General features: G+C 35.4%; 2 protein-coding genes across 2 annotated transcripts in view; one reads left to right on the top strand and one right to left on the bottom strand.

Moving 5' to 3' along the window:
* The window catches only part of GPR156 (G protein-coupled receptor 156), a 33,500-nt gene that overhangs the window by 14,923 nt on the left and 1,356 nt on the right, over positions 1-17,221 (bottom strand). Inside the window, exons 3-6 of the mRNA XM_087888370.1 lie at positions 10,438-10,574; positions 9,249-9,384; positions 6,566-6,676; positions 4,572-4,697 (exon numbers count right to left, since the gene is read on the bottom strand). Coding sequence (XP_087744496.1) covers positions 4,572-4,697; positions 6,566-6,676; positions 9,249-9,384; positions 10,438-10,574 — 510 coding nt within the window. The remainder of the gene's footprint in view (positions 1-4,571; positions 4,698-6,565; positions 6,677-9,248; positions 9,385-10,437; positions 10,575-17,221) is intronic.
* Positions 11,475-14,185, top strand: LOC148115239 (uncharacterized). The gene has a single exon (XM_087888364.1). It carries the CDS (start codon positions 11,938-11,940, stop codon positions 13,285-13,287), a length of 1,350 nt encoding a protein of 449 aa, XP_087744490.1. The 5' UTR covers positions 11,475-11,937; the 3' UTR covers positions 13,288-14,185.

Below are 17,221 nucleotides of genomic sequence, written 5' to 3'. Positions count from 1 at the left end.
AAAAAAGATTGACTCAGCCTTCCATCCTTTCTAAGGTAGGTAAAATGAGGACCGGTTTGTGGGGGCAATAAGCTGACTTTGTATAAAATATACAAAAGTACGAAGGCTATTGCTTAACGCCTTGTAAGCCGCCCTGAGTCTCCGGAGAATGGCGGCATATAAATCAAACTAAAATAAAATAATAAATAAATAAAATAAAACACTATGCCTGAGTCAACTGACTCTAGAAGCTATTGCTGGGTATTCACATGACTCCAATTATATGATCAGGTTCAAAAGGTTATTTGATATGAGTGTACAGATGTGGCACTTGTAATGGTATTTGGTAATGACTTGGGATACAGGGGAAGAGATTCTGTCTAGGGGATGGTCAGATAAGACAGGGCATAGTCTGCAGTTGTATAATGGGCAGATTAAGAAGCTCAGAAGTTTTCAGGCAGTAAAGGAGATGGCAGGAGATTGGTACTTTCAGGCTTACAAGATTCTGTTATTGCAACCTTACTTTAAAATAGAATTAGTTCATCTAGTCTGTATTTTTAATCTGGTCTATCTGGGACTGACACACCAGAGACAGCATTAACAGAATGCACTTACTAACCTTGTAATTCTGGGGGCTCTAGGAAACCAGATTTCCTGCTTTACTTTCCCTTGGACCAGTTTCATGGCTTGGGCAAGCTCTTCAATTTTAAATAATATCTGTTTATCTTTAATCATCATGCTGTAAGAGATAATCGGTTCCCTTTCAAAAGCACCAAGCAATATTTTCCTTGTGTTGGTGAAACATTTATCTACACTTCCTGGTATCAAGGTCAGAGATAAGGCAGAAGAAACCTGGCAACTGTCCAAGGTAGAGGAAGCATTTTGGAGTGTATGAGCTGATATAATGTTATTTAGAAAGGTTCTCACATTTTGGTATTGTTGGTTTGCTAAAAAAAACAACTGAATCACTGTCTGGCAGTTATAGTTCAATTTAATATGAACAAAGGTCAATGGCTATGAAATAGTTGGCTTAGAAAAAAGAGACAGTCTATGGAAATTCATCTTCCCACAGCTATACTGTTATTACAAAAAGCCAGAACTTACTGTATTTTATTATAGTGTTGTAAACTCATTTAGGTGAGATGGGCGGTATAGAAATTTAATAAATAAATAAGTGTTCATATTGATATATCAGGTTCCTTTTATTATCTGATCTTAAGGGAATACAACATTTGATGTTTACTGGCTGCTTATTAATTAGGGGGTTGGGAATCATTTGTATTTTTCTTGAAAGAATCCTCTAAAGACATCAAAAATTTTCTTCAGATCCTCACTTTTTACAGAAATAATCAAATAGTTACAAGGCAATATATTCTTCAGAATAGCCAGTGTGCAAAGGGTCCATAATTTTCATTACAGAGAAGAAAATTTGACATTTAATCCAATTGCTGGAAGAGTACTTTGTAACTGCTTACTGGAGATTGGCCTCAGTAGAAAACTTTTGAAATGAAGAACTCATTCATCTACAGTTGTTTTGTTGCTTTGACTGGTTTCAAAGCTCCAGAGCTGGTTCTGTGTTGTTGTTTTCCTACCCATAGTGTCAGATGCTTTTCAGTGGCAGGTCAGGAGTTTAAATTTATAAAATAGATAAAAGAAATTCAAATAAGATAAAATAGGATTTCAAGAATAAGAAAACAATAACAGAAGCTGAATAAAATGAATATATCTCCAGAGCTAACTAAAGAAGCTGCTAGTCCAACACCATTTTAGGGAGGGGAAAGCCAACCAATAATACTTTCCACTTCATTCCTTTTCCACATAGATGCCTGGACAGATTTTTGTTTAAATCATGCATTCAAAAGTCCTTTTTCTCATTTACAGTCACAATTCTCATTCATTCTTGGGTCTACAAATGGCATAATGACTTAATTTTTTTGGTATTATCTAGTTTTGTCATAGCATCCATTCATATCTTTTGAGTACTTTTTGGTTCTTTCATTATCATTCACTGGAATACAGCAATGCAACTATGACCAACCAAAAGATTCCTTCTTTCTAACACTCACAAGAACCTAGGTGACACCAATTTATTATTTCAAGCATATGTTTTTTTTTTGTTTTTGTTTTTTTAAATTTGATTTATATGCCGCCCTTCTCCGGAGACTCAGGGCGGCTTACAATGTGTTAAGCAATAGCCTTCATACTTTTGTATATTTTATACAAAGTCAGCTTATTGCCCCCACAAACTGGGTCCTCATTTCACCTACCTTAGAAAGGATGGAAGGCTGAGTCAACCTTGAGCCTTGGAGAGATTCGAACCAGCAGAAATTGCAGGCAGCTGTGTTAATAACAGGGTGCGTATACCACTGTACTATCAAGGCTCTTTTTGTTTAGCTCTTTCGTTCATAATTAAAGCTAAACCTACTCTTTCCTACATGTATTCAACCTCACTCCACAAGACCCGACTACCTACCTTCAGATCTATTATATTCTCTCCCTTTCTTTTAGATCTACAAACACTATTTTTCATTCATACTCCTTATCATTTACTTGCCTTACTATGTGTTAGTGGTTTCTGTAATTTATTATTAAATGCAGAGACAGAAAAACAAAACTAAGTACTGCACCTTTCATTTCAAAATGAAGCATTTTGTATTGTATCTTTTCTAGGCCAATTATCTCTAATAGTTACATAATGTTATTAAAATCATTCATTGGATTTTACAAAACTCAAAACTGGAAAAGGGAAAAAACTTTTTTTTTGGCTTTCTGTCTGCTATTGGAAATCCTCACAAAGAGATTTTGTGATTTACCAATTCTTAGCACAGAAACAGATATCTAAGCGCATTCCTTGGGTTCTTCCTCACTACATTCAAGAATGCAACTAGTCCCTCATCAAGCAAGATCATATGGCTGCTACTGAATTTTTTTGAGCTTGCTTCAAGTAATGCACAGCACAAATTGTTCTTGCAGTTGGAGGGGATTCCCTAGGATTATGCAATAGTGATTACATACCACCAGGTCAGGTTTAACTCTTAGTGATCGCATAGATATTCTCCATGAACTCAGTAATGACAGAAAAATCGATGTAAATATTAAGATCCAGAAAGTTTTCTGGGCATTTTCTTATACAACTGCTTCACAGATTCTAAAATTCCAGCTTAACATTCAAATTATTTTTCTCATGACTCCAATTAATCCTTTGGTTCTGCAAATCTTGGTTTACAACTGAGTGAAACTATATTTCATAATTAATAATTAATTTATTCTGGAGATGTGCAGAGTTTACTATACATATACTATACATATACTATACATTCTATATACTATTCTATACATTCATTTCTAGCAATTGAATTTCTTCACAATCCCAAACTTAAGAATGCAGGGATCATCATTAAAAGTCAGCCTAGTTGGACCTTTCTCCTTGAACATTTGATGGGACAAATTTATATGTTTGCTTCCTGGCACATGTAGAATTTGATGGTTAACTGGTTTTGTAATTGTTCTGGGGAAGGGTATTTTCAAAATAGGGATACTTGATCCAAAAGATCAAGTATCCAAAAGATTCTCATCTCCTATAGTCTGTAGCCCTACCTTTTTCCTGTACTGTTTCAAATGTTTTTCCCCCCTGAGATTAGCAATTATCTACGTGCCTTTTTAAAATCTCAGTGCCTTTTATACTACTTAAAAGAGAATTCTGATGAACTTGTAATTCTGTGAATGGGGTTTCCATGGAGATATAGCAAACCGAGGAAGGTGAATAGACAGGTTTTTGCAATCCAATAAAGATTGCCCACGTATGCTCCAGGCAGCTGTTCCTCATGAAGTTTTCCACAGGTTTGAGCACCAGGAGATAGTGGGATCAGTCACGTTGCTGACAATCACAGTGAAGCTTTTTAAATGCAAGTTTAAGTTCAATCACTTTTGGAAATTGCCTATTGATTATCTTAAAGCTATCAGAGACCTTTGGAACGACAAGTTTGAAAAGTCTTCATCAGATGAATTTATCTTCAACCTTGAACCAAAAAAATTAATTAAGCTTGCGAACGTAAAATAATTTAAAATAAACAACAAAAACCTACATATGTTTTTGATCTAGAAAAGTTATAAATGGATTAAGGGTCCAAATAAATTTGGGATATTTTTAATCTAAAGTTATGGAATTCATAGTAAAAATTAACAACTCCTCCTGCGAAACAGTTTTATTTTGGCTATTTTAGTATTGCAAATTATAACAAAAGTGATGATTTTAGAAACTGAATATCAGAGGTTACTAAAGATTTTAAGCAGAATACAAGCCTGATGTTAGCTAATACATAAAATAAATAAAATGTGGTATATTCTTAACTCTGTGTATGTGTACATGTCTTGCAGATAATTTCTGGTTTGCCTTGTCAATTTTTAACTTGGAAATTATCCATGAATAACTTGCATTAATTCAGAGATGCTCACATACGCATAGGGAGCAGAAATATCCCATTTTTATAGTAACAGACAATGTGTACATTTTCTATCATGATTCAAAACAAGAAGATTAACATTTATTATTTGATATTCAGTCCTCTAATTTTAATCTTTCTCTGTCTTACCTTCACATCTGCATTAAGATTTTGGAGACATTGGACTGGGTCCAAGGAGATCCATATTAAGAGCAGGATAATATCAGCCAGAACTAATAATGATAACATCACCAGCAGCTGAAAATCTTTGATAATCTGCAATGCAAATATTCAATATGCCCATTTCATGAGGTATTCATAATTTCTTTACAAAAAATGTGATATTTTTCTTTAGATTTGACAACTATCAGTCTGATTGTTTCTTTAGTAATTCAGTCTGCTTAAGGACCAATGTAGATTGTTCACCTCTGTGAAGCCCTCCTTCCAAATCCAGTCCCACTCAAGGTCAACAATCTGATGATGCCACTTTCTTTCTGCACAGAATTATAGAAGTTAGAAATATAGAGTGATCTAGCATAGTGGGATAAAATATAATTAACACATACAAAATATAGGATTAATAACAATACCCAAAACTGATGCAAGCATAACTACTCTCTTCCAAGGGAAAATATAAAGTACAGTAATAAAACTTGTTAAGTCAAGCAAGCCTTTGCAAAGGAACAGCAAAGTAAAGGAAAGATTGGAAATTTGCTTAGACAGACTCACAATTATATAGACTAAAGATCAAAACAATATATTTCCAAAATAGACAGAAATGAAACATCAATCTAAAATTAGATTGTAAGAAACAACTGTTGTTGACTTTTGCTGGAAATATTTTTTAAAATAATTTTTATTAAAAATATTACATAGAACATAAAAACCACCACAAACAAATAAAAAGAAAAACCAGTGGGGAAAAACACAGAAGTGCAGAAAGGAAGAACAAAAAGAAATAGGAAGATAAAACTTTGGATTGCCTTTCCAACAAATATAAGCACAATTACTAAATTATCTCTTACTCTATGATCACAAAAGAAAGCTCACTGTTTTCTATTATCCCATTTTTTCTAATCAAAACTACAAATTATAATTGCATTTTTCCACTTTATGTAAAAATTCTATAATAAGGACCGAATCAGTCATGACTTTTGCTGGAAATGTTGATGATAATCACATATATATGAATAAAATGGGGTATAATAAATAAAGATAAATGTAGAAATTAATTCCAATAAGGTTTATCAGACCATAAAGTTGTAAGAGATAAAACAGATGAAACCTAACAAGAGACCATACCACTTAGACATTGAACTAATGTTTTGGGAGTGGGGAGCAAAGGAATCTATTTCTATAAATTAGGTAAATGCTGGCATTTGATGCAGACCGTAAATATTGTCACTGAGGTAAGTTGGTATTCACCACTAATATGCCTCAAAGTCTGATTCAACACAGTGCTAACCAATAGTTTTCCCTCAAGATGACAATAGAAATGTTCTATAGGTATGTTTCACAAGGCATCTTGCTCTCACAAATGCCCGAACTCCTGGACTAACAAACTTTCTCCCCACCTTTCCAAAGAAAATTAAAATAAATTGCTAACAACCTTATTCTTATTCAGTATATTGTGTGTCCATGTATCTGTTCCTTTGTCAACATATAGTAGTATGAACTCTTATTATGGCAGGAAACGATTCTGCTGGGCAAAGCACTATTCTTGCTTCTTTTAGGCTTTCAACCAGGCACCTTTTCTTTTTTGCAACTACTCCAGTTTTGAAGAACACAATAGAGCCTTCCAATTTATGAGGGTGAGCAAAGTAATGGCTTGCTTGAACCAGTGATTGGGAGGAAGGATGAGGCAAAAAATGAATAATAAAACCACAACGTCTAATCATATCTGGTTTCTATGTGTCTAAATAGAAACCATGTAGAATTACAGCCAAATTTATTAATAAAATTGTGTGCATTTCCCCCCATAATAGTTGGGTTGCAGTAGATACTGATCAACTTTGTGCTCAGAAGTATGCTCAAGCAAGAGCAATTTTTAAAAAACCAGCCTGCATGCAAACTTCAGCATGGCAACAACAAGAACTATCACAAAAAAGTCCAGCTTTGCTCCTCTTTCTGTGTGCAAGACTTACCACTCTTTTGTCTGGAACCTTTTGAGTGAATACTCTATATAAACGCCAACTCTTTCCCAGGATAGGGCCCAAAGCCAAGGAACCACTTATGTATAATATACAAATTCTCACCTGTTGGAATGGGAAAGATCCATCAGTAAAGTGTAAAATTACATGGTAGGGGAGATTTGGAATGTTCCTGGATGAGTGATATGCAACCTATTCTAGAAGACACCACACATTTTCAAAAGAGCAAGAGTATACAAACAAAAGAGTATACAAACAGAAGATAACTGACCCAGCAAATTCATAATTAAAGCTCCAAGTTGTTTCTAAAACTCAAGCTGTAACCGCAACTGGATAGACAATAGATACTGTAATCTGTTACAGAAGAAGCCACATTTAAAAACTTGTCTTAAAAACACGTACACTTAAGTATCTACGAGGAAGGGAATGGGGACAAGGGATAAAACAGGAACCATGATGCCTGGGAGTGACCTATTTGCATCAGAACTTAAATATGAGGTGAGGAGCTGCATCATAATTCATAGCTGGCACATATATCTCTATCATCTGACTGCCTGAAAGTTTATTTGGGATGAAGAACCTACTGAACTACATTCACCCAAAGTACTAGGCCCCCATTATTTACAGAACAAAACCAGAATGACTGGATTCACATCAATTATAAATTGTCATTGCAGACTGTAGTGGCTATATTTATGTAACACCAAAACTTAATTTGTTTGGTTGTGGCCTAGTAAATTATCTGAACCTAGCCAATGATTTAGATGACCAGGCATAGGAAATGGCAGTGCTAATATAAACCTGTTTCTCTGATCACTTGCTAGGACAGGAGTTCTCCAACTATGGATTTGAACTCCCTCCCAAGAAACCAGCAACTTCAGCAAAGGGTTACAATTTTTTAAAATCAGATGAGGCTTCCCCAGACAGAGTGGGAATCGATCAACCTAGCTCTGAACTTTGCTCCTTACTTATGCAAATTTGAAATATGCAAATGCTATATTGCAAATTTAGAGAACTGAGATATACAGATTAAGGATTAAAAATAAGTGGTATGTTTGATTCTTGCCCAACCCCATCTCCAAAAAGATCATTAAAAATGAACTGTTCATATATATATATATGAAGATTTAATTTGTGCACCACCTACTGACTATGGCATAAACATACCATTTACTGCTGTGTCCGTTACTTCATCTCATCCCCAATCCACAAGTGGGAGAATCTTACATTCTCCTTTTTGTTTAAAGCCTGAATCTATATAGAATCTGCAGACTTTGTTACCCATTTCTTCAATGGGTGGAGGGGAAGGCTTTCTGCCCTTCTCACAAATGTCTGCACCAAAAAAGTGAGAACAGTTATGGTCATATATTGCCATATATCTACCCACATTGTGGATAGAGTGGACCATTGGTTTGAAAGAGGAGTAAAAGGTAATTTATGTTAACACTGAGCAACCCTATCTCAACAGAGGGGGAAGGATAAGACATCTCCTGTCTACAAAGCTATCCTTTTAGCAGTTCCAAGAAGATTTCACCCCATTTGCACTGTGATACAGATGACCCTGAGGGCACAGATACCCTAGTAGCCTCAAGAGCAGTGGTGGATTGCTACCGGTTCAGTCCAGATCTTGTGAACTGGTAGTAACGGCGGCGGGAGACTCCACCCATCTGCCAGGATGTCATCACAGACACTCTGCGGATGCGCAGAAGCTTCTGTGCATGTGCAGAAGCGCTGTGCGCAAGCGCTCCCATTGCAAACCGGTACAAAGGTAAATGTAACCTACCCCTGCTCAAGAGCTCTCAGGGAGAATGCTAATGACCAGATGACTGCAAAGAAATATGATCCTTCAACCCCCACCCATCTTGTCAGAACTAATCCTTCCATCATCCCCACCATCCAACCAGAACTGATTTCTCTTGGATGAGAAGCGAAACTACTTCTTCCTCCTCAGGGAAAAAAACAGTCCATTTGCCTTTTGAAAAAGCACCTTTGAGACAACTATGATCTAGATAATAGAATTTCCACATTTAGGATTACCATACTTGAGCTGCAACATTGCACATAAACACCAGATGGCAGCAGAAGATACAGAAAACTAAATGGAGCTAAACTGGGAAGGCTTTATTCCCAATTTTGTTATGCCAGAAGAGGCATAACAAAACCTCACTAGTACTCTTCCGGTACAAATATAGAGAAAACACTAGGCAGGCCTGATGAAAATGGGGCTGGGAGAGGAGGGTTCTCTGTATACCCGCAAATGTGGCTCTTTACCCAGTTGGTGTGATTATATGCTGTCAGATAGAAAAGTAAGAAACTACTCAGATTACTATTAAGCATATTTTACAAATGTCTCTCACCTTAACTCAATACACCCAAATTTACTTAGTTTTTGGAAAGGCTTTTTTCTTCTCTTTTTTTCCTTTTTTAAAAAAAAATCTTTTTTTTTTCTTTTTGCATTATGCTTATTGACAGGAACGTGGAATTCTAAATGTTAGAAACTTTAAAAAATGTTTAAAATGCTTTGGAGAGGTTGCTTCTGAAAGGAAAATATTGAAAAATAAAATCTTATTCATTTCCACATATTCCTCTGTATATCAGTAATCTGCTGTGTAACTAGATCACTAAGATCAATACATAATAAATCTCATGATTGTTCTCAAAATGTGCATTCACCCACTTGAATCAGCATCTCTAAGGATGGTCTGCTCAAAGGATTCTGTTTTTCAATTCCAAAGAGATACACACTACCGTAAGTCAAGCTACTCCCCAGGAGACTCACAACATTCAAGTTTGGACTAGACATTTTCACAATCCTGTAGAAGATAAAGGATAACAGAGAGAACATGAGAAAAAGAGTTATTGGAAGAAATAACTGCATTAGACTTTCCTTCCAATATGTACTACAAGAGTTTGTTTCTTGACACACTGTACCTGGATTTCACTACTCTGACTTTTCTTCCTGACTGAAAAAGTATCAGCCAGAACTGAAATGCTCCCTCCTTCCAAGTTAATTACATTTCCTGAAGTATCATCTTAAAAATGACATTTTCTTCCACTAAGAATGGAATTCCCTAATCCCCATCTCTAATTCTGGTGCAGAAGGATCCTATTGTCAGAGGTTTCTAAAGTTGTCAAGAAATTTAGGATAATTAACCATCATACTTAGTAGTTGTTTCTTCAAGCCTGAATTCTTTTAGAGCAACGATGCAAAAACTGTGAATTTTGTGCAGTCTACCAGCACCTCTTTTTCTTCAGCAGCGGTAAGGAGATAACTTTGTCATTCAACACCCAGGCTGTAAGGATACAGGTCAAACCATTGAACACCTGTTGCCACTACTCAGCATTTGGCCTGTGGGATGATTGGCTCATTCTGCTTGCAATGATTTCATATAATAGTTCATTCTGAAACTTTCAAGCCATTTTTTTGTGGGGGGACACTACCTTGGAAATTATTTTCTGCTATATATGTAGTTCAGAAATGTAAGAATTAATGAAATGTACTTATTGTAATATTTTCTCTAGGGAGAATAGGCAGAATAGTACAACTGCCTATATAAGTAAATAAATGAAAAACCCGTTCTTTCCTTAGTTTTAAATTTTCATTAGGTGAGCATTTATTGAAAATTTGGCCCTTAAAACTTCCAAGGCCCATGTATTGCTCTCTCATTGTGTTTGGTAGGTTTGACTTCACTCTCACGAGTGACAATAAGGAATCCACAGTCATGTTTACTTCAGAACCTGAAAGTCTAAAATGTATAGAACTGCTGTAAACAAAAACAAGATTCTTCTCTTGAGAAATTCTTGAATGACAAAGAATCAGAAGATCTTGCCCAGAGAGTAAAAACATAGGACTGACTTGGCCTTACCTATTTTTTCTGAAGCGAATTGTGAAGACGATGAAGAAAAAGCTGAGCAGAATTCCGCTGGTATTAAAGGCCCAGACAATTGCCAAGAGAGCCACTGAAAAGGAAGAGGTGTTCTTACAGCCGGTCTCTGAAAATGGCTGAAGAAAAAGTAAGGTAAAAGGAGTAAGAATTGCTTTGGAAATTTCTCTCCAAAAAAGATAAAGTGGCCTGCCTCATAAGAATTCGCTGTCTTTCACTGTGAATACACTAATATTTAATATCTCATATACCAAGAACAAAGTGCCTTTGTTGTAGTCATTTCTGGATAAGAGAAAAAATATATTTCATTATGAGAAATCCTATATTTTCTACTTTTAAAAATTACCTGTTTTATAACTGAGTCAACAATTCATATTATTTCTATAATACTGGATATGTTTCACGCAACTCTTGCATTTGTTTAGAATGTAGACTAAACATGATGTCATGACACAATTAAGCTAATCCCTAAATTGACCTGGTCAAAAACACTGAGGCAGCATGATTTTAAGTGATTTACAAAACAAAGCATGTTTTGAAGTCTTTAGGGCTTGATTATGGAGAAAATACTGAATATTAATTCTTTATCTCCTTTCCTTACGTAAGAGACCACATGCCTGTGAAGAAATTTAACAAATTCTCAAGACAGCAACATGTAATGCTAAAGGAAGATTTCTGCTGCATCAGTTATTTTATCTAGAAGCAGGAGGTCCAACAGATTTCGGACCTCTCTTGCTGGGAGATTACAATACATAGATGCTCCAAAAACTCCGTATTTGGCCCATGCTGTTTAACAACTTTATCAACAAGAAAAGAGAAAACTGGACTTCCGGTGGCACCGCAAGCGTTGGAAGACATTCCTTTGGAAGCGCCAGCCCCGGATCACGTTAAAACCGCTAGGACAGTGCAAATCAGCTGTCTAGTGGTTTGGATACTTTCCCCTCAGGAAAAGGGGGGGGAAGGTGAGCAGCCGGGCGAAGGTAGAGCTCCCCAAGACCCACAGGAACAATTCTGGGGTTCGAAGGGTGAGAGCTCCCTAGAAGCCTGACAGAGCTCCAGATCTGGGACGCTTGTGCTTTAAGCAGAACAAGACGCCGCAACCACCCCTACAACAATTTCTTAAAAAACATCGATTCAAAAGCAGGCAGAGCAAAGGCAGGAGTGATTATAACCGCAAGTACTAAACTTTAACTCTGATTGAGCTCTACTTCCTTCTGAGATCATTAAGAGGGAGAAAAGAAAAAAGGAAAGGAAGATGGCGCCGTAACTTTGAAGGGGTGTGGAAAAGTGAAAGTTAAGAGGAAAGTGCTCGTTAGCTCTGGCAGCCCGTTCAAAATTAATGGACTTTACTTCAGAAGAATTAAGATTTAAAGATTAAAGAATATAGTACTGACTTTTTACAAAATATAATATTTACAACTAATTGGACTTATTGGACTTGTTGATTTGGCTATGGAAAAAGTGCAATTTGAAATTTAGAAAATGGCTTCAAAGCAAATAAAAACTGGTGCTCCTAAAAGTGCTGGGGGATCACCAGCTTTACCATCTAAAATGCAGTCTTTGCCAGCCCCAGCGGATTCACAAACATTGACACTTGAAGCCCTTCAGGAGGCTTTAAAGGTGCAAGCCTCTGTTTTAGAAGGAAAAATCACATCTGTTCTCCAGGAGAAAATCAAAAACGTGTCTGAGGAGATGGCTGAAATTAAGGAGGTAATTCAAATTCAAAATAAAGAAATAAGAGAATACATTGTTTTGGCGCTTCAGGGTCTGGCAGGCCATACCGAATCGTTGGAGGAAAGGGTGGAAGAAATCAATCAATCCAATGTGAGTTTGGAGAATAAAATGGGTGAGGCTCAAGCCAAGATGGAAAAGGCAGACGCAGAAGTTACAATGATACAATATAGAGAGATGGAGTTTGCCCTGAGGGTAAGAGGTTTGAAAGAAAACAATCAAGAGAACTTGAAAGAGATTTTTGCAGAAGTCTTCACACAGCTAATTGGAGATTCAAAGGTAGAGATTGGATGGCAAATAGACAAAATTTACCGTGTCAATTTATGGCTTGCCAGACAGAGACAATTACCAAGAGATATTGTAATCTACTTCACTACGTGGAAGACACGAAATGAAATTTTACAGGTTTCTTATAAAAACAAATTTCATGTGGCGGGACAGGAGGTTTTAGTACTGAAAGAAATCCCCCCAAAAATGTTGAGAACTAGGAAGGATTATGCCTTCTTGGTCGAAGAACTCAGAAATCGCCAGATAAAGTACAGATGGGAGGCTCCAGCTGGATTAGTGGTGAACTACTCAAGAGAAAGATATCGTCTCAATACAGTTTGGAAGGCAAGAGATTTTTATATCAATGTGCTAAAGGCTGGATGTCCACCGTCTCCAGAAATTAGAAGAAGAAAAGAAGCAGAGGTGGCAAGAAAGGGGGAGGAAGAAGGACTTCAGGCACAAGCTCAAGGAGGGGCCTCGATTACTCAAGAAGATTTATCGCAACTTTCGGGTACTGTTCAAGTTCTGGAATTATTCGAAAAAATAGAAGAACCAAAGGATCAAAGACAGACTCGAGTGGCAACCAAACGAAAAGAAGAGGAATTAAAGATACAGCAAACTCAGTCTACAATCCAAGAAATTACAAATACAGAAGCAGTGGGAGGAGCAAGGCCGAAGAAGAAAATTCAGGAAGATTTTCAGTTGGCTGAAGTTGGCAGCTTCAAGGTGCCAAAAATCGCAACTAGATTTTTAACCTGGAATGTTAATGGCTTAAATTCACCGCAAAAGAGAAAAAAGTATTTCATTATTTTAAACAGTTTAAAAATGATGTAATTTGTTTGCAAGAAACACATATTAGAACAAGAGACCAAAAGTATTTAATAAATGCAAGATTGGGAACACATTTTGTTGCATCTGCTCCAGAGAAGAAAAATGGTATAGTTATATGCTTAAAGAAAGACTTAATGGCTAAATTAATTGAAGCAGATGTTCAAGGAAGATATATAGCAATTGAATTGTTAATAGAAGGGAAGAAAATACTCTTAATTGGAGTATATGCACCTAATCCACAACAAGAAAAATTTTATAAGCTTTTGCATACTAAATTAATACAATGGGATTACAAATCGTGTATATTACTGAGTGATTGGAATGGAGTATTGGATACCCAGAAAGACAAAAAAGGACTCTTGCAAAATACCCAAACGCGTGCTAAATTGCCCAAATCTTTTTTTGATATGATGGATGATATGGAACTGAGAGATATTTGGCAAGAACGGAATGTTGAAGAACAAGATTTTACATTTTTCTCTGACAGGCACCAATTCTTTTCTAGAATTGACTTTATATTAATTACTAATGATTTTTTTCTAGGGTGAAGAAGACGAAGATATGTCCAAGAATTTTAACTGACCATAGTCCGGTCTGGATGGAATTAGAACATGGCAAGGGTCTTAGGAGGTCTTGGAGGTTAAATGAAAATTGATCTAGATATGAGGAAAATGTGAAAGAATGTAAAAAGTTAATGAAAGAATTTTTTGTTATGAATATGTATAAGGGCACACCCATGGAAATGGTTTGGGATGCAAGCAAAGCATATATGAGAGGTATTTTAATATACTTGAACAATACATACAGATGTAGACAGGGATTAAAATGGATGGAGTTAGAAGAGGAAATAAAAAAGAAAGAGCAGGTGTTAATATTGAACCCAGCAGATAAGAAAACAAAAGAAGCAATTACACTATTGCAAGGGCAGTTTAATATGTTGATGGCAGATCAGGTTGCAACTAATTTGCAATATGCTAAACATAATACCTTTTGTAATGCGAACAAACCAGGTAGGTGGTTAGCATATTTGTTAAGGAAAAAACAAAAGTTACGTACTATAGAGAAAATAGAATACAAAGGTAAAGAGGTGTATCAACAAAATATGATTAAAAAAGCATTTTTAGAATTTTATACAAGGTTGTATGCTAGTGATAAAATCCAAGATATAGATATAGATAGATATTTACAGAGGGAGAATATTCCTACAATTACAGATGAGCAAAGGGAAAGATTGAATCAACTGATAACCTCCGAGGAAATTCTCTTGGTAATCAAGCAGTTAAAAGTTGGTAAGGCTCCTGGAACAGATGGTTTGACAGCTGTTTATTACAAAAATTTGCAGTTAGAAATGGTGGAACCACTTAGGAAACTATTTAGTAAAATACAATCCGGAGGAGAAGTACCCCCATCTTGGAGAACAGCCTTTATTTCTTTGATCCCGAAAGAGGATCAAGATCATAGTCAGCCAAAAAATTATAGGCCTATATCGTTACTTAACACAGACTACAAGATTTTTGCTAAAATATTAGCGAATAGGTTAATGTCAATCATGCAACAAATGATTCACAATGATCAATCAGGATTTATAAATGGGAGACAAATGAAAAGCAATGTAAGGCAAATTGTTAATATATTAAGAGTATTTGGGGAAGAATAACCAAGTCCCTGCAGTGCTTATATTTTTGGATGCGGAGAAAGCATTTGATAGATTGAATTGGCATTTTTTACTGAAAATAATACAAAAGATGCAGTTTGGAGAGTATTTTACACAATCCATTAAGGCAATATACCAGAAACAAACAGCACAAATAATAATTAATGGTAGCTTAACAGAAACTTTTAACATTGAAAAGGGGTGTCCCCTGTCTCCATTATTGTTTATTTTGACTTTGGAACTTTTGTTGAATAAAATACGTGAGTCAGACAAAATAAAGGGAATTAAAATTAGGAATTATGATTATAGACTAAGAGCATTTGCAGATGACTTGGTTGTTACTTTAACCCAACCAGTGCAATCAGCTATAGGCTTAATGGATATAATTAATCAATATGGACAAGTATCTGGATTTAAAATAAATACGGGGAAAACAAAGATAATAACTAAAAATATGACTATAAATCAAAAAAATGAATTAGAAAGAGTAACAGGATTTGAAATAGTAAAAAAGGTCAAATATCTAGGGATTTATATTACAATTTCAAATGTAAAATTATATAAGTATAATTATGAACCGTTATGGCAAAAAATTCAGAAAGAGATGGACAACTGGAAAAAACTACAATTGTCTTTGTTGGGAAGAATAGCAGCAGTAAAAATGAATGTTTTGCCTAAATTTTTATTTCTTTTTCAAATGATACCTATACTTAAAAAAGATGCAAATTTGAGGGAATGGCAAAAGGGTATTAATAACTTTGTTTGGGCAGGGAAAAGACCGAGAATAAAATTAAAAATAATGCAAGATATACGTGAAAGAGGAGGTCTTAAAATGCCCAACTTAAGACTATATTATGAAGCAGCAGCCTTATCAGCAATCAGTGACAGGATTAATTTAACAGAAAGAAGAATATTGAATATTGAGGGATATGATTTGATATATGGATGGCATGCCTATTTATTATATGATAAGAAGGTGGATAAGACTTTTAAAAGTCATATATTAAGGAATGCTTTATTGCGTGTCTGGAAAAAGTATCAATTACTTTATTAAATGATAAGATACCTATATGGGCAGTACCCAGACATGCCATAGAGAACATAAGTGCAGAACAAAAACAAGATGTGATTACATATAAAGAGCTTCTTAATATGGAAAGAGGTACGTTACAGTTAAAGTCTTTGAATGTATTAAAAGAAGAAATGATAATTCAAACATGGTTTCAGTATGGACAGTTACAAGCTAGATGGAAAGAGGATCAGAAAATTGGTATTATGCAAAATGATGAAAACTTGGTAAAACAAATCCGAGATCAGAGCCAAATGCATATAAAAAGGTTGTATAACACATTGATAGAATTAGATTCAGAAACGGAGTTAGTTAAAGATTGTATGATAATATGGGCACAAAATATTGAGGAGCCAATAATGATGGAAACGTGGGAAAAAATATAGGTTAGAAATGTAAAATTTACACAAGCCCAAAATTTGAGAGAAAATTTTTACAAAATGTTTTATAGATGGCATTTAGATCCTAAAAAGTTAGCTTGTATGTATCCAAGTTTGCAATCCAAGTGTTGGAGATGTGAGTGTGATGATGCCACGTATTATCATATATGGTGGACATGCAAAAAAATCAAAGCATTTTGGATAAAAATATGGTGGATTACACAAAATATTCTTAAAAAGAAGATAAAGTTTACTCCACAGCTGTTCTTGCTGGGTATAATTACAGATTGTACGGTTATAGAGACTAATTTGATTTTAAATTTAATAACCGCAGCAAGACTTTTGGTGGCGCAGTATTGGAAGAAGGAAGACTTGCCTACTATTGAAGAATGGACACTAAAAGTAATGAACTTAGCAGAGATGGCCAAAATTTCAGCGTATTTGAAGGACCATTCAAATGAAAGATATATTTTGGAATGGAGAAGATGGATTGACTATATTCAAAACAAATATCGGATTAAAAAGTTTCAAATAGTTTATGAATGAATAAAGAGACTTTAGAAAGTATTTAAATTTAGTCATGTAAAAGGGGAGTTAAAAGTACAAGAGGGAGATAGGAGTTTATAGATAGTTAGCATATGTTAGTATATGATTGTTAAATGCTATACCCTGTATTTTGCTCTGGGAAGTTGGGGGTGGGGGATGGTTGGAGAGGGAGGGGGGAGGTGGGATGGGAAAACATTTGTAAAATTTTTAAAAACTTTTTAATAAAAAAAAAGAAAACTGTGTCACATTTCATGCTGCACTTTTCTCTGGATGTTCTTACATTTTACA

Source organism: Pantherophis guttatus, chromosome 2, assembly GCF_059756535.1.
Source record: "Pantherophis guttatus breed Tessera chromosome 2, ASM5975653v1, whole genome shotgun sequence".
Lineage (NCBI taxonomy): Eukaryota > Metazoa > Chordata > Lepidosauria > Squamata > Colubridae > Pantherophis > Pantherophis guttatus.
This window is presented reverse-complemented; position numbering and strand designations above follow the sequence as displayed.

What these genes read in the sequence shown, in the direction of transcription:
- LOC148115239 (XM_087888364.1), top strand. Translation starts at nt 11,938, where the DNA reads ATGGCTTCAAAGCAAATAAAAACTGGTGCTCCTAAAAGTGCTGGGGGA.